This window comes from Acomys russatus, chromosome 4 (genome assembly GCF_903995435.1).
Source record: "Acomys russatus chromosome 4, mAcoRus1.1, whole genome shotgun sequence".
NCBI lineage: Eukaryota > Metazoa > Chordata > Mammalia > Rodentia > Muridae > Acomys > Acomys russatus.
Window position 1 is genome coordinate 40,933,788 of NC_067140.1, and position 27,351 is coordinate 40,961,138.

The 27,351-nt window shown below is 47.1% G+C and overlaps 1 protein-coding gene across 1 annotated transcript in view; it reads right to left on the minus strand.

Moving 5' to 3' along the window:
* The window catches only part of Nat10 (N-acetyltransferase 10), a 38,363-nt gene extending 11,361 nt beyond the window's left edge, over positions 1 to 27,002 (minus strand). The window contains exons 1-14 of the mRNA XM_051144257.1: positions 26,884 to 27,002; positions 24,631 to 24,753; positions 24,137 to 24,228; positions 20,685 to 20,856; positions 19,393 to 19,515; positions 16,986 to 17,047; positions 14,737 to 14,851; positions 14,530 to 14,637; positions 10,676 to 10,809; positions 9,633 to 9,726; positions 9,411 to 9,509; positions 5,879 to 6,015; positions 757 to 881; positions 282 to 432 (exon numbers count right to left, since the gene is read on the minus strand). Of these exons, the coding sequence (XP_051000214.1) occupies positions 282 to 432; positions 757 to 881; positions 5,879 to 6,015; positions 9,411 to 9,509; positions 9,633 to 9,726; positions 10,676 to 10,809; positions 14,530 to 14,637; positions 14,737 to 14,851; positions 16,986 to 17,047; positions 19,393 to 19,515; positions 20,685 to 20,856; positions 24,137 to 24,228; positions 24,631 to 24,738 (1,520 nt within the window). The 5' untranslated portion in view covers positions 24,739 to 24,753; positions 26,884 to 27,002. The remainder of the gene's footprint in view (positions 1 to 281; positions 433 to 756; positions 882 to 5,878; positions 6,016 to 9,410; positions 9,510 to 9,632; positions 9,727 to 10,675; positions 10,810 to 14,529; positions 14,638 to 14,736; positions 14,852 to 16,985; positions 17,048 to 19,392; positions 19,516 to 20,684; positions 20,857 to 24,136; positions 24,229 to 24,630; positions 24,754 to 26,883) is intronic.
* Positions 27,003 to 27,351: the final 349 nt, after the last annotated feature.

A 27,351-nucleotide genomic window follows, 5' to 3' on the forward strand; every position in this document is an offset into this window, starting at 1 on the left:
TATATGAGTTTGGGGCCAGCCTGATCTACAGAGTGAATTCCAGGACAGGCCGGGCTACACAGAGAAACCCTGTCTCAAATGAAAAGAGAGAAGATTTCATTGCTCACTGTTTTGCTTAGTTGGCCCTGAATTCCTAGGTCCATGTCTTCCTCCTGATTCAGGGCCCCCAATCAGGGCAAGGACCATAGGTACATACCGCTGCACCGAGCCCAAGCCCTTTTCTCAACTGTGTCAGCACCCCCCCACACACACACACAGGGCCAGTGAGACCCAGAGGATACAGCTCACAGGCCTCAGGCAAGGGGCAGCCAGAAATGATGCGGGTGATGTTGAGGCAGTCCAGGCAGAGCAGGTCGTTCAGCCACTTCTCTACTGCATCCCCAGGGGCGTACCGGATTGACTCTTGGAGGGAAACCTCGTGCAATGTCCGAGCTGTCACCCATTCAATCAGAAACAATTACTCAACACACAGCGACAGCAGTAAGAGCATTCAACTCTGTGACGGAGTCCAGGCATCCATGGCTCCAGGGTGGTTTAAGGTGTTTTGGGCTGGATATTCACCCAGCTCTGATACTAAGTCAATATCCCTCCTACCTATGACTTAAGAGTAGGGACCAAAAAGACCCCAGCACTCTGAGGACCCAAGCATGTTCCCATCTGGCCTCTCAGGAAACCTATCGTCTCCTAGGACAGCATCAAGGTTCGGTGCTGCCCTGAGTCCTGGGGTAGGACGGTCAGAGGAAGCCCACCAAGTACCTGAGGCCAGTCTGGCTGTCGTTGTGGCCTTGTTCTCAGCAGTGCTGCTGATCTGGCTCTGGGCACTCTGCTGACGAAGCTGCTGAATGAGTTTGAGGGACAGCGACCGGCCAGTGCCCTCGTAGCTAGGAGAAAGACAAAGGCAGACAGACATAAGGTCCCCAATCTACTCTCCAAGAGGAGACAGCCTTGCTCCTCCAAACTTCCAGCACAGCACACACAGGACCCAAGGGGGAGCCCTAGGAGATGAACCATGGTGTGAGCTGGCTAGGAACCACTCAAGCCCTAGGTAAACTTAGCACCGTTTGGTGGAGACCTTGATTTTTTTTAAGCTTCATACCCAAAGGGGATTATCCTACACACTTCACAGGACTGTGATCTGAAAATAAGACTGGAAAGCTAATGTAAACAAAGCTTTAGCCAGTGAAACCAGAACAGTCTGACAGTCAGTTCTAGGAGAGGTGCCCCACACCACTGAACCATCTCACCAATGCCTGTGCAAGTGACCTTTTTTTTTCTTTTTTGTTTTTCGAGACAGAGTTTCTCTGTGTAGCCTTGGCCATCCTGGACTCACTTTGTAGACCAGGCTGGCCTTGAACTCACAGCGATCCACCTGCCTCTGCCTCCCGAGTGCTGGGATTAAAGGCGTGCGGCGCCACGGCCAGGCACAAGTGATTCTTTTTATTACTGTCACCTAAGAGGTGATACAGAGCAGATGATGCAATGCTAAAGTGCTTGCCATGCAAACATGAGGACCTGAGTTTGGATCCCCAGAGCGTACACGACGCCAGGCTTGGCAGTGTGCGGCTGGAATCCCGCGCTCCTACAAGACAGCGGGAAAGGCAGGTACAAGCCGCGGCAAACAACAAAAGACTCTGTCTCAAACAAGGCAGCCAGTGGGACTAACACCTGAGGCCGATCTCTGACCTCTACAGCCGAGCAGGCCCGCACTCACACACACATGCATCCAAAAATAAGAAACAAATAAAAATAGGGGCTGTGGAGATGGCTCAGTGGTTAAGAACACTAGTTGCTCTCGCAGAGGACCTAGACTCAGTTCTCAGCACCCACATGAGGTCTCACAACCATCTATAACTCCAGGGGCTCTAACACTCTCTTCTGACCTCTGAGGGCACTAGGCATGCACATGGTATGCAGGCATATGCAGGCAAAACACATATACATAAGATAAAATAAGCTACTAAATTAAGTAAATAAAAATAAAAAGTGGTATAAGGCATGAGGGATAGCACAGACCTGAACTTCAGATCTGGAGACAGTGAGATGGCTCAGTAGGTGCAGCACTTGCTGCCGAGAATAGAGTTTAAACCCTGGGACCCTGTGGTAGAAAGCTGTCCTCTGACCTCTAGATGTAAGTGTTCAGGTGAGCACAGATGTGTGCAACACACACACACACTTTTAAAATGTGAAAACATTAAGTCATTTATAATTTTCTCACTAAGACAGCTCTCCACCTTTAGCATTTCCTCCTTGTTGGTGGTCACAAGCACATGTGGTCACAGGTCACATTGTTGGTGACTCTCTAACTTTGTATTACATCATTTCATGGTGTTCGTTATTATATCCTAAGCATTTTACTCAAATATTACTTGTGTAGAATGATCAGAAGTTCCCTCCTTACTACCCCACAGGACAAATTCCTCCAAAGGAATCCTTTGTATTTAAAACAAAACAAAATTCAAGGTAACAAGATGGTTAAGCACATAGACACTTGCTGCCAAACCTGATGACCTGAGGTCAATCCCTGAGATGCTAACACAAAAGAGATCTGGCTTCAGTAAGTTGTCCTCAGAATCCCTGTCATGCACAACAACATACATAATCACCCACTCATCTTACACACACACACACACACACACACACACAAACACACACAGATAAATGTAAAAAAAAAAAACTACCCAACGAATAAACATAAGCAGCAAAACTTAAACTTTCATGTTTAAAAAGATGTTATCAAAAGTGGAAAACCCAAGCCAGGTGTGGTGGCGCACGCCTTTATTCCTAATACTCGTGAAGCAGAGGCAAGCAGATTGCTGTGAGTTCAAAGCTAGCCTGGTCATCAAAGTGAGTTCCAGAGCAGCCAGGGCTACACAGAAAAGGCCTATCTTGAAAAACAAAAATAAAGCAAAATTTAAGAAAGGGGAAACCCACGAAATAAAAGAGAATTTTAAAAATATAAACCTCGCACCTCAATAATAAAAAGATAAACAGCCCCATCAGAAAAATAAGTGGAGCAGCCTGGGGATGTAGGTCAGTGATGGAGTGTTTGCCTAGCATGTGCAAGGCACCAGCTTCCCTCCCCAGGATGAGAGGGAAGGAGGGAGAAAAGACCTGTAAGCAGAGGATCCTCAGCACCCTGAATTATAAGGGCAAAGCAAATGAAAAACAAAGTGAGACAGCACTTCAGAATCAGCAGAGATATCTACCACCATCAAATACACCCGTGTGTATGGGGAACCCAGAATCCTCACACACATAGCCTAGAGGGGGACATTCCATAGCCAGACCGAATCCCATATGCATGCCATGTTTTCTTCTATATGCATATCAATGACTAGTATATAATCAATACACATATTATATAATCAATAACTAGTAATTTTTAACAATCCAATCCAATACAAGTTATACAAAACATGAATTATTTCTGCAATTTTCCATTTAGTTTCTGGATCATGCTGGGCTATAAGTCATTGACGTTTTGGGAATTACATGGTGCAGCTACTCTGGAAAACAATCTGGCAGCATGTCATATAGTTACAGTCTCCATCATCCCACTGCCCAGTCCACATCTGAAACCTGCATACAAACGTGCATGTCAGCCTTACTAACAGGCAAACAGAGCGAGAGCTCAAATGCTCTCCCATACGAGTGAGCAGGGCCTCTCCACACAGCAGAGCATCATCCAGCCACAAAAAGGAGGAAGTACTGGTGCAGCTACATGGGTGAACCCTAGGCGCTGGAGTAAGTGAGAAAGCCAGCCACAGAAGATGACAGGCAAAGGCACTTGTCCCCAGCCTCAAGACCTGGGACCCACATGATAGGAGGAGATAACGCACTCCCACAAGTTATTCTCTGACTTTTACACACTTGTCATGGCACACATATGCACACACAGATGCAAAACAAATAAATATTTTTAAGTGTCTTTTAACGACCACACACTATATGATTCCATTTGTCTGGAACCATAGAGCAAGCCACTCTACAGAAATACAGAGCAGGCTGTACCTCCTGGGCTACAGAGTATGCAGGCCTGGGAAGGGGATGCTCAGGGTTTCTTTTGTGGGATGTCAAAGTATTTTAGCATTGACTATAGTGAACATGGTTGCGAAACTGTGAATTATAGACATGACATGGATTAGAAGTATAGAATGCAAACAAAGTATATCACAATGAAGCTGTCTTTAAAGGTAGAAATCTTTTTTAGTAAATGCTTTTGATGTTAAGTAGTCATAATAATAAATCTAAAATACAGAATTCTCTCTTTAAGATGTGATTTTTGTACAGGATGCTTTCCAATACCGAATACATATATTTATTGACCTGAAGAGATTTCACAGTACATATAAAAAACAGACACTAACAATAATACGTAAAAGCAGGGCACTCTGTCACTCGGGGAGGCAGAGGCAGGTGGATCTCTATGAGTTCAAGGCCAGCCTGGACTACTACAGAGCAAGTTCCAGGACAGCCAAGGCTACACAGAGAAACCCTGTCTCAAAAAACCACAAACACACACACACAAAGTGAACTTTGTTCTTCTTCAAAATGAAAAAGTATGCCACATGTGATAACACACACTTTTAATCCCAGTACTTAGGAGAGAGAAGGAGGCAGATCTCTAAGTCCAATGCTAGCCTGGTCTACAAAGTTAAGACCCAGTCTCAAAACAACAAACAAAATAAATTAAGTAAATAAATAAAAAGTAAAATAAGTGCACAGAACTTATACACAAAATACCTATACAGCTGGGCGGAAGGCATTTTTCTTTCTTTTTTGTTTTTTCACGTGTGCATCTGTGTGGTGGTCTACAGGTGGTCTATGCTGACCAGTTTAAGGGTGCATGAGACTATACGTACACATGTGGGGCCAAGGCAGGCACTGGGAGCTGTCCGCCTTCACTGCTCTCTACTTTCCCATGTTGACAGGCCCTCACTAACTAGAAGTCACCACCCCACACCCCAGGTAGGCTGGCTGCATATCGAGTTCTCACAATCCAACTGACTGGTCCCCAAGCCCCAGTGCTGGACTCCAGCCATGTGTAGCTTTTATGTGAATGCTGGTTATTCAAACTCAGGTCCTTACGCTAACAAAACAAACATTCTTAAACACTGAGCCATCTCCCCAGCCCCTACTGTTTGAAATTTCTTTTCTAGGTGCTGGGCCTTGGCAAATCTAAGCTTGCATCGTATTGCCGCCTCTTTTCCTTTTGCTTGGTACCTATTTTCTGTAATTTTTCCATATTAAGATGAGCTCTATTTTAAAGTTTTAAGAATAACAATGAAAAAACAAAAAACAAACAAACAAAAAAAAAGAATAACAATGTGGGCCTGGAGAGATAGCTCAGTGGTTAAGAGCACTGTCTGCTCTTCCAAAGGTCCTGAGTTCAATCCCCAGCAACCACATGGTGGCTCACAAATATCTGTAATGTGATCTGATGCCCTCTTCTGGCCTGTAGGTGTACATGCAGGCAGAGCACGCACTATATACATTGAAAAAAAAAAAGATTAACAATGTAAGCCCATTTTAATGCTAACTATAGCTATTTTAATATTACATTTTACAGCCTAAGACAAGGACACTGCTGTTCCTACCCTGCACTTGTTAAAATTCAACCATACTTAGACAGGAGGCATGCCTCACACACAAGGCGCCGGAATCCTTCAGTCTTACAAGGCTCATTTAACCTCAGACAAGAGGGAAAGACAGGTTAAAGGGCAGCTCCTGCTGAAGAAGCCCCAGGAAGAGCAAGACTGTCCCAAAGACTTATATTGACTCTGAATGGTTTTGCATGGTCAGGTCACAGTCTTTACATTCCAATTAACCTGCAAGATTGCAGACAAGAATCACAAAGAATTCCACCCAGGTTCCTTACCCATTGATGGTAGATGCCATGAAAACCAGGTAAGGCCCAAGCAGGCTCTTCACCAGGGGGAGGGGAATAGCAGCAGCTTCATCTATCACGACAAGCTCAGCCTGGCCCAGTTTCACAGCATCTGCAGGATGGATGTACTGTGGGAAAACAGATTTAGATTGTGAGTGTAGCCATCTAAGTCCACTCATCACAGGGTCCACTCTGGCCACTTCCTCTTTTCCCACATCTCCTCCCACTTTCTACTGTTAGCAGGTCAAGAATGATATGAGCTTCATTCAGGTTGGACACTCGCGCCAAACACTTCTTATTATGTGACCTTCAAGAGGCCTTGTAATCCCACAGAGTCTCATGTTCTTTTTGTCTATAAAACATAGGGAAGGGGGCAGGGAGATGGCTCAGTCAATAAAGCATTCGCAGCACAAACATGAGGGTCTGAGTTTGGGTCCTGCCCAACACCCACACAGTAGTGCGATCCCACTGCTCAGGAGACAGAGGTGAGCTGTGAGGGGCTTACTGGCAAGCCAGTCTAGCCAAATCTGTGAACTCAAGTTCAAACTACAGTGGACAGCAAATGAGGAAGACACCCTACATGGACCTCTGACCTCCACACAGACTCATGTGTATACACACATTCATAAATAAACATACACAACATGCCTGCACACAGAGACACAAGGAAAGACCTACTCAATGCTAAGAGCCGTGTGCATAGCCTGGCTCATAGAGCTGATTGACAGTGGCCACATTGCTTCCCCTCCTGTGTCCGGTGTTTTTCTTCAGCCTCAGATTAGGCCAGGCCAGTGGCAGCAGCACAGATCTTATGCATGGGTTTCCATCCTTGTGCCTTGTGTCCTGACACTACCAAGCTCTGGTGTGGTTGGCAATTTCCAGTTACTCATTTTCTTTTTAAATGAGGGGAGCAAGGTGGGGATGGGGTGGGGGCCATGCAGCCCAGGCTGGCCTCAAACTTCCTATGTTGCCAAAAATAACCATAAACTGCAGATCCTCTTTCCTATGTCCACACTGTTTTTCCCATCCCCCATACCATTACCCTTCCTCCCTCTCCTCCTCCTCTCTGCTCCTTAAGTATATGAACAATCCATCAGTTTCTTTAGAGTTTTATTTGGGGAGGGGGTTTGAGACAGGGTCTCTCTGTGTAGCTTTGACTGTCCTGGACTCACTTTGTAGACCAGGCTGGCCTCGAACTCATAGCAATCTGCCTCCCAAGTGCTGGGATTAAAGGCGTGCACACCACGCCCGGCTCTTTAGAGTTTTTGTTTTTGTTTTGCCGTTTTTAAAAGGCCACAGAGGCAACATGAATAACCAATTAAAATACCTAAAGATAATTCAATTTCATAAATCAGTGAACTGCAGACAGACAAACCCAAACCCTGGAAAGGCTGGACATGGTGGTAGAAACCTGTCCCCAGTGCTTAGAATGTGAAAGCCGGTGATCTGATTCTGGCCTAGGGCTACACAGTGGGCTGAGATCACTCAAACCAAACCAAAGAGCAGCAACAAAACATAAACAAAATAAAATAGGTGGGGCCAGGCATGGTGGCGCATACCTTTACTCCCAGCACTCAGGAGGAAAAGGCAAGTGGATCTATGTGAGTTCGAAGCCAGCCAGGGCTGTTACACAAAGAAATCCTGTGATGGCTCATGCCTATAATCCAAGTACTCAGGAAGTTGAGACAGGTGGGCAGGGAATGGGAAGTCAAAATAAAGACTCAAGAGCTGCCACTGTACCTAGGATGAGTGAGGACTTAAGGAAATAAAAACTCAAACTAAAAAGTGGTATGAAGTAACTGGGAGCAAACACTGTAAAGGAGATTTGGGAAACCCCAGGAAGCTAGATTTTTACACACCTACACCTAAAGCTCAACAATTCTATACTTGTTCCAGAAACCAAAAACAACACAAATCCTGGCGCCTCCTTTGGCACTTACAGGTACATTGATCTGACCTGTAAGCTTTGATCTAGAGAGCCGCAAACAGATGCAGAGGGAAAAAGTGGGCAGTGCAGCATCCTGCACATAGTCACACAGCAAGAGCAGCCAGCCAGTCCCGCTCCAGCAGGAACACTGGCCATCCATGTGGTAGACTGGTCTGTGCTTTCCCACAGGTCTGAACTGTTCCATCCAAGTAAGAAAATCATGCTGTTCTGGAGGTGGCAGGACCAGGGAGGGAGTTGTCCTACACACTTCTGATCACACATCTTCAGTGGGGCCCCACATCTGGATTCTTAACTAAACAAGCATCTCATAAAAGCACAGAGAGCGGCCTCCAGGGAGCAGCCTGGCCTTAACCTAACACTCTTCCTTTTTCTCCATCTCCAGGCTAGAAAGAGCACACTTTGGGTCTTGGAAAGTCACGCCACCTGCTGTGCACTCATGTGAGTCTACACATAGGCAGACTCTTATAAAGAAAGGGTGTTGGATTACAACATCTTCAAGAAAGAAACCAGCGCTGAACTAAGTCTTTTCAGAGAAATGTTTTCCTTCTTGGGTTTGTGTATTTGTCTTGAGTTCTCAGTTCCCTGTATTCTCAAAGCCAACAAGCCCCTCTATCCCAAGACCTACCCCAAGCTGGACTAGCAGTTTTCCCCTCAGCTGAGGCAATCAGGCAACAGTGGGATGAAATGGCTGAGCAGTCAGGAGCACTGGCTGCTCTTCCAGGGACCCAGGTTCAATTCAAGCAACCCCACTGGTGGCTCACAACCATCCTAACCACAGTTTCGGGAGATCCAGCGCCCTCTTCTGACCTTAGTGGGCACTAGACACGTATGTGGTACAAAGACACACATGGAGGCAAACATCCACACATAAAATAATTTTTTAAAAAAAGGGAATCTAAATAAAACTAAGAAAGATCCTAGGGTAAAGGTGAAAGGCATAAACACTGGTTTTTAGCACCTAAGACAGACCTTGGCAGGGCTGTACTGCCAAGTTCACTGAGCTCACTTCCCTGCAGTCTAACTTCAAAAGCAATCAATGAGTCCATCCAGCAAGAGCCAGGAGTCTCGTGCCTCTGCAGTCCTGTCACATGATGCCTCACGGAGACAAACAACACTGAAGCCTTCAGCATTTGGGCTTACAGAGTGCTCAGGATTTATGGAGCTTTCCAGGAAGTGCTGCTTAAAAGGGAAATAGGGCATTGGCAAAAAGTCAAAGATCTCCAGCACAGTCTGCAAAGCTCTTTCCTTTGAAATGGTGACATCACGGTTCCAGCAGCAGATCTCCTATCTCAATCCTATAGCAACTCAGCAAAACCTGAACTGATCAGAACCATCATTTTTTTCCGACTTATGAGCATACTCCCAATCACTTCACAGTCAAAGAGACAAACTGTACTTCTCAATCCAACTACGCATTTCTATGAGCTGAGCTGACCTGACCCGAATGTCATCACATTCAACTAAAATTCTGCACAGGCTTCTCACACAGCCCTGCGGCGTCAAGGACAAAACAGTCGCACGCATGGGACACAGCACACAGCCAGGTCCACAGATGGAATCTGTGGTGAGCCTCACCTGGACAGTCTGCCTGTGCTCTCGGAACACGTTGACTCTGATCACCGCTTTATTAAACTCGGGGTTTAGAGACTGCACAATCTCGTAATCCAGGTGCTCCTGGTGAAGAAAGAGTCACACCCATGACAAGTTTCAGAGACTCACTACTGAGAAAGCAAGCATTCTGCAGACCCCTGAGCTGAATTCCAGCATTAAAGCAAGAGGTTGACCCGACGTCCCTACCTGATACTGCAGAGCATCGAATCCCTTAAATACAAATTCGAACAGTGTGTGGAGGTTATCCGGGCTTGGGGAGGTGACAAAAATATTGGAATACCTGCAGAACAAAAGAAAAGTGGGAGAGGTGGCTTAGAAATTAAGAGACTTAGGACATTTTATAGAAGCAAATAAAATTAAGAAATAGTTTTTGGTTGCTTCTGTCACACAAATGATAAGCGTAGACAACAGGAAAAGAAAGGACATATTTGGGGAGAAAAGGAAAGCAACTAAGACCTGAGAACACTCCTCCTCAAAACCACTACAAGCAGGCTCGCTGGTAGCAAGCACATGGCTACCTCATCAGTGCCAGGGGTGCTGTGACAGACTACGAGAATAGCTGTCTATGTGCAGAACCCACAACACACTGCTCCAACCCAATGTCCTGACAGGAGGGGCAGCCTCACACTCACCACTAACTAGACTGAGGTTTTCAAACTATGAAGTCATGGAGCACAGTGGGTGCTGAGGCCAAGGCCAAAGCTCTTCCAGTAGCAACTTGCTAGGGGTAGTCATTAGAATTCCCTGGGCCTTGGCTTGCCCACATACAAAATGCCCTTCGAACTCTAAGTATCACCAAGGAAGACAGCACACGCAGGGTTATAGGTCCATCACCTGAGCACATTCTGGGCAACCGCATAAATACTCCATTCAGGACAAGAATAGAAATAACATCTTACTGAAAGCATACAAGACCCACCACCAACCTCCGCCATAACATAGTTCACTTGTGTTTGTTCAGCTGGCAAGGCTGCTCACAGACACTCTGATGCTGAAAGGTTTTCTTTGTGTTTGTGCTTGTTCAACTTAAGTAGCAAACAAAAGACCCTGGTACTGTCTCTATGGCCAGTGTGCCCCTCAGTGGCCTAGAGGAGACGTGCTGAGGCTTCCAGATAGGTACCCAAGACCTTGACAGAAGTCATATGGTCACCAGCCCTGATGAGGAACCAGAGACAAGTCCGTCAGGTTCCTGACCCAAATCCCGCACACCACCCATGGGCAACCCTTACCCGAATGCCACTGCTCCAGCAATAGCCAGTCCCAGGGCCGCAGACTTGCCCCGGCCTCGGGCAGCGGTGAGTGCAACAGTACTCCTCAGAGTCTTCTCCAAGATCCCCTCGGTGAATTTCAAGACAGCTTTGGCCTGTGCAAAGGGAACATTAAGTGAACAAGCAGAAAGGCTCCCGGTTCAGCTCTTACCACCATCCCTAGAGAGGTTAGGCTGATGCCAAGGCTAACCAAAGGGAATCAGTCCCTATAGGCCAGAAGGCATGGCTCAGCACCTATCTTTCTCACTCCCTTGCTGGCTCCTCAGCTTTGTCAAAACCAAAAGTGCCAAGTGAGTGACCAAGGCTCTCAAGTGTCTCCACTGTGGGCCTCTCCCTTACATGCCACACTCATAAGTACTTAGGACTCCTATACAGCTCCACTCATATAACAGATATCTCAGACTTGAAGCTGATGTGGACGAGTTCTCCCCACCCCCACCCCGACCCCACCTATCAGCTTCCCCACCGGAGTTTAACTGCCTACTTCTGTGCTCAACCCCCTCGATTTTCTCATGCGGTCCTGGTTTTCTAGTACCTCCTTTCTGTGACTCCTTCAGAACAGAGCACTGCCATTCTTCACAGTCTCCTCTCTAGGTCGCTCATAGCCACCCTCCTGGCCCAGCTAACTCCATGGTAACAGCAGCTTCCTGATTCAGCCCACATTCTACCACAGCCTGCAGTTACCTCAGCAGCCAGAGGACCATTTTATAAGCTTGGGTGCTTATGACTCCACGCTGTGCTAGGAGACACAAAACTCTCCTCTGTCACCAGCTCTTATGCCACAGACCTCCCAGTGGCCTGTAATAACCCGCTTCTTGCTGCCTGCCCTGCTGGCCCTAACCCAAACCACACTCCTGCCGTGGGCCTATGCAGCTGGTGACCATTCTGCCCAGGGACTCATTCCCCGGCTCCCTCAAGGCTTTGTTCAAATATCTCTTCTAAAATGTCCACCCCTCACCCATGCATCTAGAAGCATCATTCTGCTATGCCCTAGGCCTCTAGGCTGCCTTTCCTTTCTCTCTGTTGTAAATAGCTCTTCCCACTCAACCATATGATTTAGTGGAAGACACTAATTTCCTCCATACAGAATCTGACTCATCCTACAGAGCAGTGGTTCTCAACCTTCCTTCTTCTGCAACCCTTTAAACAGTTCCTCATGTTGTGGTGACCCCGACCATAAATTATTTCATTGGTACGTCATAACTTTAATTTTGCTACGGTTACAAATTGTGATGGAAATACCTGATATGGGTCCCTCAAAGGGATCGTGACCCACAGGTTGAGAACAGCTGCTATAAAGGATAAGCTCCGGGCAACGGAGAGATGGCTCAGCAGTTAAGAGCACTGGCCAGAGGACCCAGGTTCAATTCCCAACACCCACATGGCAGCGCACAACTGTAACCCAAGTTCTAGTGGATCCGACTCCTTCACATAGACATTCATGTAGATCAAACAGCAAATGTACATAAAATAGATTAACTAATTGTTTAAAAGGTGGGGGGTGAGGTCTGAAGGCGTCCTTGTTCACCAGCAGGCCTGGTCCCCAGCAAGTGCCTGGCACTAGACAGGAACAGTGACTAGATGGAAAGCATACTACCAACTGGGGCCAAACCTAGGTCCCCAGTGAGAGCAGGAAGGAGGCCGTGCCTGTCTGATGCTGAAGAGCCTGGCTTGTTCTCAGGGCAGCAGCACTAAGATGAAGGCCCCGTACAGTCAGGGAAGGGGCTTTAGAACACCAGGCTCTTCATATGGAAACACCCAAGGGATCGAGGTATACGTGTACTTAACTCATCCTTTGCTGAATGTTTTAGTTTTTAAATCTTAGGGTACAGAAGTTCCAAATGCTAATTAAAAAAAAAAAAAAAACAGACTAAAATATTTATCTAAAATGAAAGGCTAACATGAAAAAAACAAATAAGCAAGTAATACAGGTATGAGCAGACTTCATAACCTAAAGGGAAATGAAAACAGGAATAACCAAGAATATCCACCTGCCTCTCTCGTGCTAATGCCAGGTAAAAACAACCATCAGCCGTGCCCAGGTCTGATCAGTAAAGGCTCAAATGCGGCTGTGCAGAAGCTGGAAGGAAGGCACACTCCTGCCCTGTCGGCAGCACTACCAGTTGGTGACACACTCATTTTAAAACCTTTGATCCAGTAGCTTCTGGATAGAATAGCCACAGATCTGTCTGGGACAATGTCCTAATAGGAATTCTTTTTTGAGACCGTGGCTTGCTATATGTAGCCCAGGCTGGCCTCAGAACCAATGATCTTCCTGTCAGTCACTGGACAAGTGTTCAGAATACAGGCAGACACCATCACACCCAGCAAAGTTTTCTATTTTGTTACTAGGCATACTTCCATCTTTATTAATTGGTTTTTGTTTTGCATGACTCCTTTCTTTTTTTTCTCTAAAGACAGGGTCTCATGTATCCCAAGCTGGCCTGAAACTCACTATAGCCCAGCAAGATCCTGAACTTCTAAAGCACCCATGTCCACCTCCCAAACAGTAGGATTTCAGGCAGGCACCACCATGCCCAGTTTACGCATTGCTCTGTGCACACTAGGTAAGCACTCTACTGAGCCCACTTCCCTTTTTTGAGGAGGAATTTCAATATATAGCCCGGCCTGGCCTACACTCATGGCAGTCTCCTGCTTCAGCCTCCCGAGTAAGCTTTTTTTATTTGATAATGCTGTTCCCAGTACTATAGTTTCTCTCAAATCCTGTTGCTCACTCTCACCAGAACAGGAGTAGTTCAAAACAACCTAGAGGCTGCAACCTAGCCAGCACAAAGAGTTTATAATTAGGGCTGGGCCTGGTGGCACACGCCTTTAATCTCAGCACTCGGGAGGCAGAGGCAGGCAGCTGGATGAGAATTCGGGGCCACCCTGGCCTACAGAGTCCAGGTCAGACAAGATAACACAGAGAACCCATGTCTCGAGAGGGGGAAAAAAATAAAGCTTACAATTATGCTTCCAGAATGAAAAGGGAAGCCAGCCTACTGGGACTCAGTCCTGAGTGGGCTTTGGGGGGTGGGGAGAGGTATCACCACAGCTGTTGTCTATCAGGTGGGATTGCCTGTGCTGCTCATCTAACCAGGGCTGGGCAGAACTCTGAACATACTGGGAGGCCTCAGGCAATGCTAACTATGGAACATTCAAGCCGAAAGCTACCGGGTAAACCACCAGCTGGTCACATCAGCAAGCACAGAAACATCTCTTGGTGTTCCCACTTAAACTATTAGTATACCCTCAAGTAAGATTCATCCTGGGCCGGGCATGGTGTTGCATGCCTTTAATCCCAGCACTTGGGAGGCAGAGGTAGGCGGAATGATGAGAGTCCAAGGCCAGCCTAGTCTATAATGTGAGTCCAGGACAGCCAAGGCTACACAGAGAAACCTTGTCTCAAAAAACAAACAAAACAAAACAAAACAAAAACAAAAGTCATAAGCAAAAAACCTGCAGAGGCAGGTGAATATCTGAGGCCAACTTGGTCTACAGAGAGAGCTCTAGCACAGGGAACTACGGGGCTACACAGAGAACCCTTGTCATAAAAACAACAACAGCAGGAGCAAAACCCTTTGTACCACCACACTTGACTGAAATTAAAGAACACAAAGCTATCACTCTCTATGGAAAAGACAGTTTCTCTTTAAACACAACCCCTCTTCTCAACTCAGCTCTCTGGCTGACTTTCTTTGTGCTCAGACAACGACTTGATGCTCGAGCTGCCATGTCCTAACCTGGCCCGTCGCTTTCTGTCTTACTCTTGTGCCCTCACCATCAGGGTGGGGAAACCCTGACCCCACACATACCTGGTCCAGGGTCTTGCAGCAGTCCACCAAAACACCCACGGGCTGAGTGTCCTGCAAGCTCTCTTTTAACTCCTGCAACTCCATAGCAGCAGGACTGAGGTTCTCATCCTACCAGATAAGAGAAGGCAGTTTGCCCCAGCCCAGGAGCTCACTCGGAAACGACACCCCCACACCCAACACATCCCTGCTCCCCTCAACCAGACTCACCGGGGCCTGAGGAGGTAAGGCCTCAATGCTGGCCGCATGGGAGGAGATGGGCAGGATGTTGAGCTGGTCATCGATGACCAGACACTTCTTACAAGACGCCAGGGAGAGTATAAACCTGAGTGAGGGACAAGGCTGCTCTGTGAGGTGACAGGGAAGGCAGACAATGTCTAAAGAGGAAGTCAATAGACTCCCCCCACCCCCAGGAAAAGAATCAGAACCCAGGTGGACACCAGTGAGCTGCTTCCGCTGCCTCTGCAAGTCACCAGAGTGCATTACACAGGAAAAGCAAGGAGCCCAGGCAGAAGCTCCAACGTGAGCGAGCACCACTGCTCCTGGGCCATATGGCCCATCCCTCATCCAAAGCTCCTTAGCAACAGGCAACTCCAGAACCAAGCCACACAAGGTCACCAGTCACACAAAGAAATAGTAATATAAATCAATCTAACACTTGTCACACGGAAGAAAAAAGCAAAAGAGGAGGAAAACAAAGCTCTCTTTAAAAAATAACACATTTCTTGCATAAAGGAAAACATGACTTGGTCATACACTTCAAACATCTTCCATGCACGTGTTTGGATAGCACGGTCCCCACAGGCACACACAATGGAATGCACAGGCACAGGGAGCAGCACTATTTGAAGGATTAGAAGAACTACTGGAGTCACCAGCACTCAGTAAGCTGCCCCTCCTCCTCCTGACCTCATCGACCTCAGCCAAAGCACCACAGGCTGGGGTCGGAAAGGCCCCTGAGCTCAAGGCCAGGAGGGTTTCTTAGCCTCAGCAGAACTGGCATCTTGGAGCTAATGGTTCTTTTTCTTGGTGACAGTTTTGTCCACTGGTAGTTTTCAGCACCAAGCCTGGCTTCTGAGCACTCAGTACCAACGGCTTCTACCCCACCATCCCCACAGTCATGATGGTCAGATGTCTCCAGATATTGCCTAATGTCCCTAGTGGACAAAGTCGCCCTCAATACAAAACTACTAATCTAGCCCGAAGCTTAAACAGTGCTTCTCAACTCTCATACTGTGGCCTTTTAATACAGCTCCTGACGTTGTGCTAGCCCCAACCATAAAACTATTTGTTGCTACTTCGTAACTGTGATTTTGCTACTGCTACGAATCACAATGTAAGTATCTGCTCTGTGGGCATCTGGTAGGCAGCCCCCATGAAAGGGTAATTTAGGCCCCCAAAGGGGTCACGACCCACAGGTGAGAACCCGTAGCTTAAGGTGTTTCATTGGCTACTAAGGTCTCTTAAAAATGAAACTCTGGTAAAATAAATTCAGGAAACAATCAGTGAAGCAGACTCTAGCTCCATGGTTCAACTTCCTAACACTGCAGCCCTTTATTACAGCTCTTCACTTTGCGATGACCCCAACCATAAAATTATTTCACTGCTACTTATAACTGCAACTTTGCAACTACTATCAATCACAATGTGAATACTTGATCTGCAACCCCTGTGAGGGCCACAACCCACAAACTGCGAATCGCTATTCTAGCTGCTGCAAAACATTGCACAGGCTCCAACAAATGCATGTGAGCATTCACAAAGGGAAAGATTACCAACATTTCCCAGATTAACTGGCCAAAATACTCTCTTATCATAAGGTGCTTCTTTAAGGGCTGGTGCTCTCTGAGATGCCTTCAGGGGAAGGTATCCAGACCAGCAGTTCTCAACCTGTGGGTCCTGACTCCTTTGGGATTAAATGACCCTTTTCAAGGCTCACCTAAGACCACTGGAAAATACATACTTACATTACAATTCACAACAGTAGCCAAATTACAGTTATGAAGTGGCAAGGAAAATAACTTTATGGTTGGGGGTCACCACAATCGAAAGAACTGCATCAAAGGGCTACAGTGTTAGGAAAGTTGAGAACCAGTGGTCTGGATAAATCATTCCTTGGAAAGAAGAGTAAGCAAAGATTCAAAGAGGAAAGAGAAACCACCAAAGCTAGTGAGGTCAGCAGCGCTGCCTCCAGGCCTTGCTCTTCCTGTTTGGTCCAGGTACACTGCTCTCTGGGCCTCACTGCTGGCTGGATGCACTCGCTACTCTAGTCCTTGGGAAGCTGAGCAGCTGAGTCCTGAAGCTGAAGCTAGTTGGAGCGACACAGTGAAAACCTGTCTAAAACAAAATAAGCCTCACTCTGTTTAGAAAGCCTGTACCACACCCTCAGATACAAAAGCAGATGTGTTGGGTCCAAGATAAACACATTTCTCCGGGACAGGAACTGCCTGTAGACCTACCTCTCGTTAAATCTTCCCACCACGTCCTGATGGGCTTCGGTCCTGTACCTGGAATGCACATCCTAAGGAAGCAAGACAACATCCATTGACAAAATCTTCTACGAGCAACACGAAACACTAACCTGGAGACAGACGTCAACAAACCTGTGAGAAGTAAGTCCCAGCACCACGTGCAAGATCTCTACCCCACTAACCGCCCCTCACCTATCACCGATGCTTTCCACAGTTGAGCCAGCACAACTAGCTGGATGTACGTTATGTGCGGTAGTTAACTAGCAAGAGTTCTGTTCTCGGGAGCTTATGGCCCTGCAGCTAAAGACGAATGAGTGTTACAAATAAAACACAGTGTGGTAACAGCACATGAGGACGACCACTTCCTTAACGTCGCCAGGAGAGGCCTTTCTGAGAAGGGCAGCGGACTGGAAGGTGGAGCAGTACAGGGGGAATGCATAATCCACCGTGGATCGGAGTCACCCCAGCTAACGGGTGGACCATACACGCCAGGTGAGGACAGCTAGGTCCCCGCTCTCACAACTAGCAGAGAACAGACGATAAACACAAATAATGTCAGGGCGCTGTCAAGTGCTTTGAAGAAACACAATTGTGGTGGTCTGAATAAAGATGGCTCCCATAGGCCCATATATTTGAATGCTTGCTTGTCCCGTCTAATTTTTTGTCAACTTGACACAAGCTGGAGTCATCAGAGAAGAGGGAGCCCCAGTCGAAAAAAAGTCTCAATAAGACAGGGTTGTAAGCAAACCAGTGGGGCATTTTCATAACTAATGACTGCTGTTAAGAGGGCTCAGCCTATTGTGGGTGGTGCCATCCCTGGGCTGGCACGGGGAGCAAGCCACAGGGAGCAAGTCGGTAAGCAGCACCCCTCCCAGGCCTCTGCATCAGCTCCTGGCTCCAGTTTCCTGCCCTATGTGAGCTCTTGTCCTGAACAGTGATGTGAAAACATAAAGCAAACACTCTTTCTTCCCTAACTTGCTTTTGGTCATGGTATTTGATCACAGCAACAGGAACCCTAACTAAGACATTAGTCGTCAGACAAAGACACTATTTGAGAAGGATTAGGAGGTGTGGCCTTGCTGGAGGAAATATATCACAAGCAGGGCTTTGAGGCCTCAGAAGCCCACGTCAGGCCCAGCCACCCTCTCTGCCTACAGGTTGTAAGCTCTCAGCTACTTCTCCAGCACCATGGATGCTGCCATGCCAGCACGCTGTCTGCCAAGATAATGGACTAACCTCTGCAAGTGTGAGCAAGCTCCAATAAAATGCTTTTCTAAGAGTTGCCCTGGTCAGCCGGGCGTGTTGGCACACGTCTTTAATCCCAGCACTTGGGAGGCAGAGGCAAGCGGAGCCCTGTGAGTTCGAGGCTAGCGTGGTCTACATAGTGAGTCCAGGACAGCCAAGGCTACACAGAGAAACCCTGTCTCAAGAAAAAAAATTAAAAAATAAAAAAAAACAAAAAACAAACAAACCAAAGCAAACAAACAAACAAAAAAGAGTTGCCCTGGTCATGGTGTCTCCTCACAGCCATACAGCAGAGACTAAGACAATGCTGCAGATAAGAGAGGCAGATGAGACTGCCCAGCGCAGGGTAATCCCATCACAACAGATAAAGAGTTGAAGCTCACTCCCATGCAAGTATTCAAGGGAAGCGCATTCCAGAAGAAATGTAAGTACAGTTGCCCTGGGACAGAGATGCCAGCCATGACTGAAGATGTCAGAGGGGCTTTAGTGGCAAGTGATGGTTGGTGTGGGAGGGACAAAATGCAGCCTTAAAACCTGCAAAGTCCATCTCACTAGAAAAACCACTCATCAGATACCAGGGCTAATTGCAGCCACAAGGCCCTCCCTGAGAATGACTTGAACGTTGGCTCTTAGAATACTGACCTGGCGACCCTAATGGAGCCAGGCGAGACAGCCCCACTTCTTACCATGTCCTCACTGTCTCGTCTGGGAAGGACGCTACCTCTCCCCATAGCTTAAATTCTTGCCAGACTTAAAGTAGAGCTAGAAACTACTTGTTTTGTTTTGTTTTCCCTTGAAAGGTGAAGGCCAGTGAGGAAATCTGCAGTTTCTCTATATAATACACAAATTCAGTCTCAGGCCCACGGTGGTAAACACCTGTAATTCCAGCACTGAGAGGGCTGGGGCAGAAGGAGCAAGGGTTTAAGACCAGTCCTGGCTATAAAGTGAGGCGCTGCATCTCAACCTTACCACTGTGGCACTGTAACTGTCCAAAAGCAAATGTGACACTTGGGATTCCTCATCACATGTGAAGAGGATCCATCAGTAGTGATGGTGACATAGCTGCTGTGTAGACCACTCCCTGAAGGTGTCTACAAACTACAACAAAGGCAGGCCGCTCTGCACCAAGCTGCAGAAGCATTAAACTTACCATGGTCATCGTGTACAGCTGCCTAAGCGAATTCATGGTCCGCAAGAGGATGACCACCAGCCCACCACCTTCTACCGTTTCTATAGTTCTGGCCAGCAAGTTTGGAGTTAATGCTTCAAAATCCTAGAAGGAATCAGACGCCTTAGAAAGGCTAGTGACACAAAACAGCACAAACCTCACACCTGCCCACCAGCAAACAAGGCAGGGCAGCATAGGAGGTGGCCCATCCCTGAGTATAAGAAGGTCTGGTATTATAATCTGACAAACTATGGGAAGCAAGGCTTCCAATTTTCAGTTCTTCATATGGATTTTCAGAAGCGTCTTTTCTGGACAACCTGACAAAACTAAACTGTACCACATGGGGGTGCTAGTGCCCAAAGGGACCAACACTCCAATGACTGGTAAAGGCTAGTGCAGAACACATGAGGCAGGCAACGTGTTCTTTCAGGCTCCCTAGGCGGGCTGAAAGCTAGCAATGCTACTCACTGGAGATGCAGAAAGGAAAAACGAGAAAAAACCAAGAACTCCTATCCTTGAGTTTCCATCTTCATTTTTAACTTATATTGTGTGAGGTATGTTTTCTAATTTACATAATTATGGCCATAGTACATATGTGAATATCACAAATATACTTAAAAATGTACGGATCTGTGCACAGACATTTTGTCATGGGAGGGTGATAAATAAAGTCAAATACCACAGAACAACCACCAAAACTAAGAAACATGTTTGATTTTTAACTTGTCTGCCAAGAAAACAAACTCCCATGGAGAACCTGGCAAGGCTGTGCTGAGGGAGCATGTGGCTCTCCATGGCCTGGATGAGGGTGGTGTGAGGTTGAGTGGATATGCAGGTTAGGGCAGAGAGCTGCCAGCAGGGCTCACAGGCTGAGAGGCTGAGTCTTAGCTCCAGCAAGGACCTGAATTCTGGGGTGACAGCCCAGCCCACTGCTGTGGATTGCTGTGTCTCCTTTTATGAGGCCAGGCTGGTCTCAAACTCACAATTCTCCTGCCTCAGCATCCCGAGGCACACACCACTGGCCCAGAACGGACTATATGAGCCATGGTGGGCAGGAAGTTGTGATGGTGCAACACTCCACCTTCCACTACCTCTAGTCAAGTACAGGGAAAAAATTACACAGAGTGAGTAACCCACTTTGCTTTTCAAAGTGGCCCAGTCTTCCAGTAATAATGCTTGGGGTCAGGGTAGCTACATGCGAACCTTCTCTCCTTACTCTACCCGGTCTTAGCAACCCAAGCCACCCTCCATCATGCCCTGAGCAAGCCACCCACCTGGAGGACACACATGCCGAACGTATTACCCAGGATCTTGTGGGTTTCATTGTAGTAGCAGTAGCGAATGTTTGTGGCTGCTACGAAAAGCTCAAAGGGGTCATCTTGCTTGACGTTCAAGGTCCCACTCTTTATTTTCTTCTGTAGCTGCCGCATTCTCTTCTTCCGGTGACTGTAAATACCACCATCCCAAAAAAGGCAATTAACCAGGGGCAGAAGGGGCAAGAGAGGCTCAGGGAACCTCTCATACCTAGAGGTCTCAGGGCGACTTAGAGGGGGCGAGTGCGACAGTGGCTGTCTCTGTCACCTTAAGGGTGAAGTGGTTAAGAAGGCAGGCTGCGGAGGCTGACAAGATAGCTCAGTGGGTAAAGGCCCTTGCTAAGCAAGCATGACAACCTGAGTCCAGTCCCTAGAACCCATGTAAAGGTGGAAGGAGAGAACCAACTCCACGAAGTTGCCGTTTGACCTACACACACACACACACACACACACACACACAAACACACACACACAGTGGCATGTATAACACATATATGTGTGTGTGTGTGAACTACTCCACTATTTGCTGTGACCTTCAGCAGACTAAGCATCGAAGCCTCATATTTGGCCACAACTGAAGCTTAAAACCAAACCTAGACACCTTGTTAATTACCCTAAGTCTGAAACCAAGGCTTCCACTAGCTGTGCTGCTCCCTAAAGGGCCTGGGAAAGGTGGGGTGCTATCAGGTTACTACACTCACGTTTCCTAGACAAAGCCTTCACTTGTTTGTCCACAGTGCGGGCCATCTTTCAAGGGCAGCGCTTTTCTAAGAAAACCACAAAAGGATTGGGATAGGACTAGCTACCCTGAAAAATTAGCTGTCCCTTATTTAATTTTTTTTTAATTTAAAAATGTATACGTACTTTGTCTGCTTGAACGTCTGTGCAGTGCCATGTGAGTGTTAGGGATGGAACCTGGGTCCCCTGCGAGAGCAGCTAGTTCTTTCAACCTCTGAGCCATCTCTCCAGCCCCCATAATCCTTTACAAAACAGCCCAAGAGACTTTCAGAATGGTGGTGGCCACTAGCTGACAGTTTGACACAGCTCCTCTTACTGCCCGGGGAACTATTCTAGTGAGTGAGGCTGGCCGGGCAACAGCAGACACCCGCATGTCCCTGCTGTCCTCAAGGGAGGGATTACAAGTACATGCTTGCAAGACTAACCCTTCCAGCCCTCACTGAGGAAAAGTGGACCAGTTTTCAAAGCTAATAATGAGAACTGAGGCGTTCCTTTGTGGGCCTCCACTTCCCACGTGGACTGATGCCCTTGGACAGGTGATTGATTGTCACTGTTGCTTCTGGCTCCTGGCTTTCAAGGTGTGAACATCAAGAATGAGGGTAGGCTGGAAGGGAAGAAGGGATGTGGAGAGAATCCCACCCTCCTTCACCTTTTGAAACAGTGTCTCAACTTTATAGCACCTGACTGCTCAGCGATCCTCCCACCCCAAGTCCCTGAGTGCTACTATTACACACGAGAGCCACCACCACAAAGATGTGGCCACAGGACAGTTTTAAAAGTGAAACCAAGTGGGTTAAATTTGAAAAGAAAATCTTCCCAGAATACTGACAGTTATCCAATTCCACACCAATCTCATATTTACCAAACAAAAAAATAGAGCGTCAAGGCGCCTCTGACAAAATTCTAACATACGCAGCTGGTCTTATTATCAATCTTTTAAAAATGCACAGAGGGGCCTAAGAGATAGCTCAGCAAGCAACCGCAGCTGCTGAGTGTGTGGAGGGCCTGAGATTCCATGGGGGGAGCAGAGACCCGACTCCTGAAGCGTACGTATCACCTGCCCCCACGCACATGTTGCGTTCTTGTTCTCCACATGCACACCCATTCTCACAAATGCCTCGCTCTCTCCCTCTCCCCTGACCACACACTCTCACAATTTTAAAAGAGAAAACAGAAAGATAAGGAGAGAAAACATCTAACAAAACAGGCTTATTTCATCTACGGGGGAAAATGGTAATCACAGTGTACTGTACAGCAGACCAGAGGATAGTCTGACTAAGAAAGCGTCAAGGAGACAGATGCAGAAGACAAGAGAGTTCAGTAGCTGAGGTCAGGGAAGTGGAAATGGCAGCCTCAGCATAGGGGGCAGAGGGAGACTTGTCACAGTATGGGGAAGGCAGAGGCAGAGCTGAGCACGAACACCGAAGCTGAGCACACTTGAGGCTAACAAGGTTACAAGGCTCATTTGCCAGGTCTCCAGCACATGACTACAGCTAACCCGATTACTATGTGAGACCCCATATGGAGGCATCGTGCCACAAGAATGATGGGAGAAAGCTGGAGTTTCTCCATACGGTTGGCCTTAGACATAAAACTCAGTTTATGTTCCTGCCAAGGAGAGAGGAAAAAAACCCAGCTAGTTCACTGTAAGAAGTACAGATCAGGGCTGGAGAGATGGCTCAGTGGTTAAGAGCGCCACCTGCTCTTCCAGAGGTTCTGAGTTCAATTCCCAGCAACCACATGGTAGCTCACAACCATCTATAATGTGATCTGATGCCCTCTTCAGCAGACAGAGCACTCATATACAATAAATAAAATAAATAAATCTTAAAAAAAAAAAAAAAAGAAGTACAGATCAGGCAGATGTACAGAAACGAGAGGCTGGCCAAGGCAAGAAACAGATGCACTCCAGCTCCGGGTTACCCAGTCCTCAGCAGAGCTGAGACCTTCACTCCTAGGCCCTGAATGATCCTTTATATTCCCAAGCATTCCCAAGGTGCAATGTGTGTTTGCTTAGGAGGTCTCCTCTAAATTTTCTTTCAAGATCTATTTATTTATGTGTGTGCCTGCATCTGTGCCTATGTGAGTACATGCGCACAGGCATGCATTTATGGAGCTCAGAGACTCCTTGGAGCTGGAATTGCAGGCATCTGCAGGATGCCTAGCCTGTGGCACAGCTGTTGGGATCTAAACTACAGTCCTCATGACTGCACAAGCACTCTTAACCATTGAGCCATCTCTCCAGCCCTACCGCCAGAAGTCCTGACCCCGATGGCTTCAAACAAGAGGAGTCTGGCTACGGACTCGGTGGCAAAGCACTCACCAAGCACACATGAAGTACTGTGGTCAACACCCAGCACTACAAAACAAAGCGGGGAGGGTGGGGGTGGCAAAAATAACCAACTGTCTAGTAAACAGTGAACTGGTGTAAGCTCTTTAAAGGAAGAGGGAAGAGACCCTGTTACCTTGGGCATCAGATCTCTAGGAATGACAAGGAGCACAGGCTATTAGGATCTTAGAAGGAGAAGCCAGACAGGAAAGGAGTGACTAAGGGCGAACACTGACCTAACAATAGAAGGAATCCTCAAATATGGTCTAGGGATTTTCTCCCTGCACTTAACTAAGAAGTACAAACTGGAAGTTGAATGTGACATCCATCTGACAGCCAAGCTTACCTGCTAAATCCCAGCTCTTTCTTGTAACACCACAGAACTGAGGGTCGAGCCTTCACAGTTGCTTTGGACAACATATGATGAAGAATAACTACCTGCCAAGAAAGGTAGGTCACAAAACCTGTGGCAAAGGCACCATAGGGACTGCCAGGCCCAAGGCCCCATTTGAAACAGATATAAAGTAACCTGCTGAGGAAAGCACCCAAGATCACAAAACACGTAATAAGCAGATGGGAACTAGAAGCTAGGTCACATATGCTTAACCTTAGCCAAGCCACGTCAGGATTCTATAGGTACCGGCTCATTTGCTCATGCATCTAAATATAGAGAACTTACTGTTTCCAGGTACTGAACCAATGTCCCCACTAGGCATTAGGCATCTACTGGCAAAGGGATCATAGCATCACTGTGTGCTGCAACCTCAAAAGGCCCAGATAATCTGCCAGCTCTTTGGGACAGGACACAAAGCACCCAAAGCAGCATTTACCAGGTCTTACCTGATCTTTCCCTCGATCACCAACCACAACAAAAAGAGACCTCTGCCTCTCAGCCACGCCATTCTCAATGAGAATTCGAATTCGGTTATCCACCTTCTTGCGGTGCATGGTGAAAGACTATCACTAAAATAGAAATAAAAAAGATGCAGATGAACTAAATACCTCATCTGAGTAAGTGGCACCAGGTGGCTGCCCTATGTGGGGGTTGTGCTGGGCACCTCTGTAATCTTAATTACAACCTTAATCTTCAAACAACATCATAGGGAAGACAGTCAATCTCCATCTTACAATCAGAAAACTAGAGGGATGGAGTGTTCTTAAGCCTGGGAAGTCAGCAGAGAAGGGTAATTTTTATCTCCATCAAGGAGTTTAAGAAAAATTAGTGGAGGCAGAAACAGGCTGATTTCTATCAGCCTGGTCTACATAGTAGGTTCCAAGACAGTCAGGGCTGCATGGAGAGAACCTGTTTTAAAAAAAAAAAAAAGAAAAGAAAACTCAGGACAGCATGTTAAAACTTAAGAATGATTAACGATCTATAGACCCAAAAGAATAGTGAAATAGCATACAATATACTATTTTATCCTACTGGGTTTTGTTGGTTTTGTTTTTGTTTTTGTTTTTTCAAGACATGGTTTCTCTGTGTAGCCTTGGCTGTCCTAGACTCCCTCTGTAGACAAAGCTGGCCTTGAACTTTCAGCCATCCGGCTGCCTCTGCCTCCCAAGTGCTGGGATTAAAGGCGTGCACCACCACACCCGGCTGGGTTCTGTTTTTTAATAGTCTGACCTATCCAAGACTGGCCTTGAACTCACTATCTTATTACCTGTAACAGATGCACCAAAGAACATCAGTTACATTCCCACAGTGTTAGAGCATCAGGCTACGTGATTTTAAAACTCCAGCACCTGCTGCATTCTCAACACGATCCGCTTCCCTCCGTAATCATGGCTTCAGCAGGTCTTAATACAAAACACTATCACAATGAATGGCCCCTGTTTCAAAGGGGAAAGCAGTATAAAGAATCAAGTATCCCAAGGCAACAAACCAACCAACAGGCTTCACAGCCTGATCCACCCAACTACAAAGCCTGAGCCCCTTCTTTTGCAGAGCAGTTCAGTTTGTGAGCTTTAAGTTCCAGCCACATAAAGACCCACAAGAAATGAATGGGCACCTAATTGTCAGTCTCTCTTTGCTCTCCCAGGAGTTTCTTTTTTTTTTTTTTTTTTTAATTTATTTATTTATTATGTATACAATGTTTTGCCTGAATGTATACCTGCAAGCCAGAAGAGAGCACCAGATTTTATTATAGATGGTTATGAGCCACTATGTGGTTGCTGGGAATTGAACTCAGGACCTTTGGAAGAGCAGGCAGTGTTCTTAACCTCTGAGCCATCTCTCCAGCCCAGGCACCTAATTGTCAGAATCTAGCTTTTGTTATAGTAGGGGAGTCCTAGAATTACTAGGTAAGGTCCTTGACTACAAGCTTTAATTCTAAGAGTTTGTTTGTCTGTCTGTTTTAAATAAATGAGAACCACACACAGACAAAACGATGTAAAATAACTGGGGTAAAATCTGATAATGGTCTAAGATTACCGTCGCCAAGAAAGATCTAATAGATAAGGCAATGCTGGAAACAAGATGAAATCTCTCTTTCCCTCTCCCTCTCTCCCATTTGTTTTTTGAGGCAGTCTCACTACGCTATGCAAACCAGGCTGGCCTTGAACTCAAATACTCCTGCCTCTGCCTTCCAAGCGCTGGGGTTAAAGGCGTTCGCCACCATGACCAACTAGATGAATTTTATTCATTCTGCTATACACACAGCACCCTGAGCCCCGCCACCACGTGGTGCACTGTCAAATGTGCTTAAGTACTGGTGGATGGAGTATAATTGAATGGATATAGTGCAGAATTTAGGAGCAGAATATCTGGGATTAAACCGCGTTAATTCAAAGCCTACCACTGCTACCAGAAACTGAGCAAGTTTCAGAAAGCCGTTTTGACACCTACCCATTCTCCCAATGAGAAGCCCCTGAGTGTGGGAAAGAACCACGCATGCCACAAAGTGCTCAAGAAGCCAGCCCCGAATGTCTGCGTATACGAGACAGGAAGTCTGTTGGGCCGTCCAGGCGAAGAAAGCCCGAAGACGGGGGTATTAGCAGGGACAGGGGCTTTCGTCCTTGATCCAGCACCAAGGGCCCAGAAAAAACACCAACGCGCACTCCAACATCCGACCCAGCCCATTCCATGAAGAGTACCTGCGTCCCGAGTCCGCCTGACTCCAGGCAGCCGCACAACGGAAGCACGTGAGCGCACCGAGCTGCTCCGGAGGTTTACGCTTTTGTGAATAGGACGCCGGCTAGCTGAGATCACCTGGAACTGACACTGCGCGCGGCACACAGCACGTGCGGAAACGTTCAAAGGTGGTGATGGGACGCGGGGTGAAATACTAGTGTGCGGGGACCTGCCACAGCTTCGACGCTTAGTGATGACGTAACAGTCGCGCCGCAGCTTTCTACTGCGGCTGCGCACTAGCTTCCCATGGCCATTGCAGTCAAGGTGTGCTTTTTTTTTTTTTTTTTTAATCTGAACCTATAGCCCGGCTATGGCGGGCGAAAATAACCATTTATATATCCAGAGGCACCGCATCAGGCCTTAGCCACAGGTACCGGAACTCGTCTGCTGCAGCGTTGAAGAGCGCCACTGTAGTCTAGGGCAACAATAGC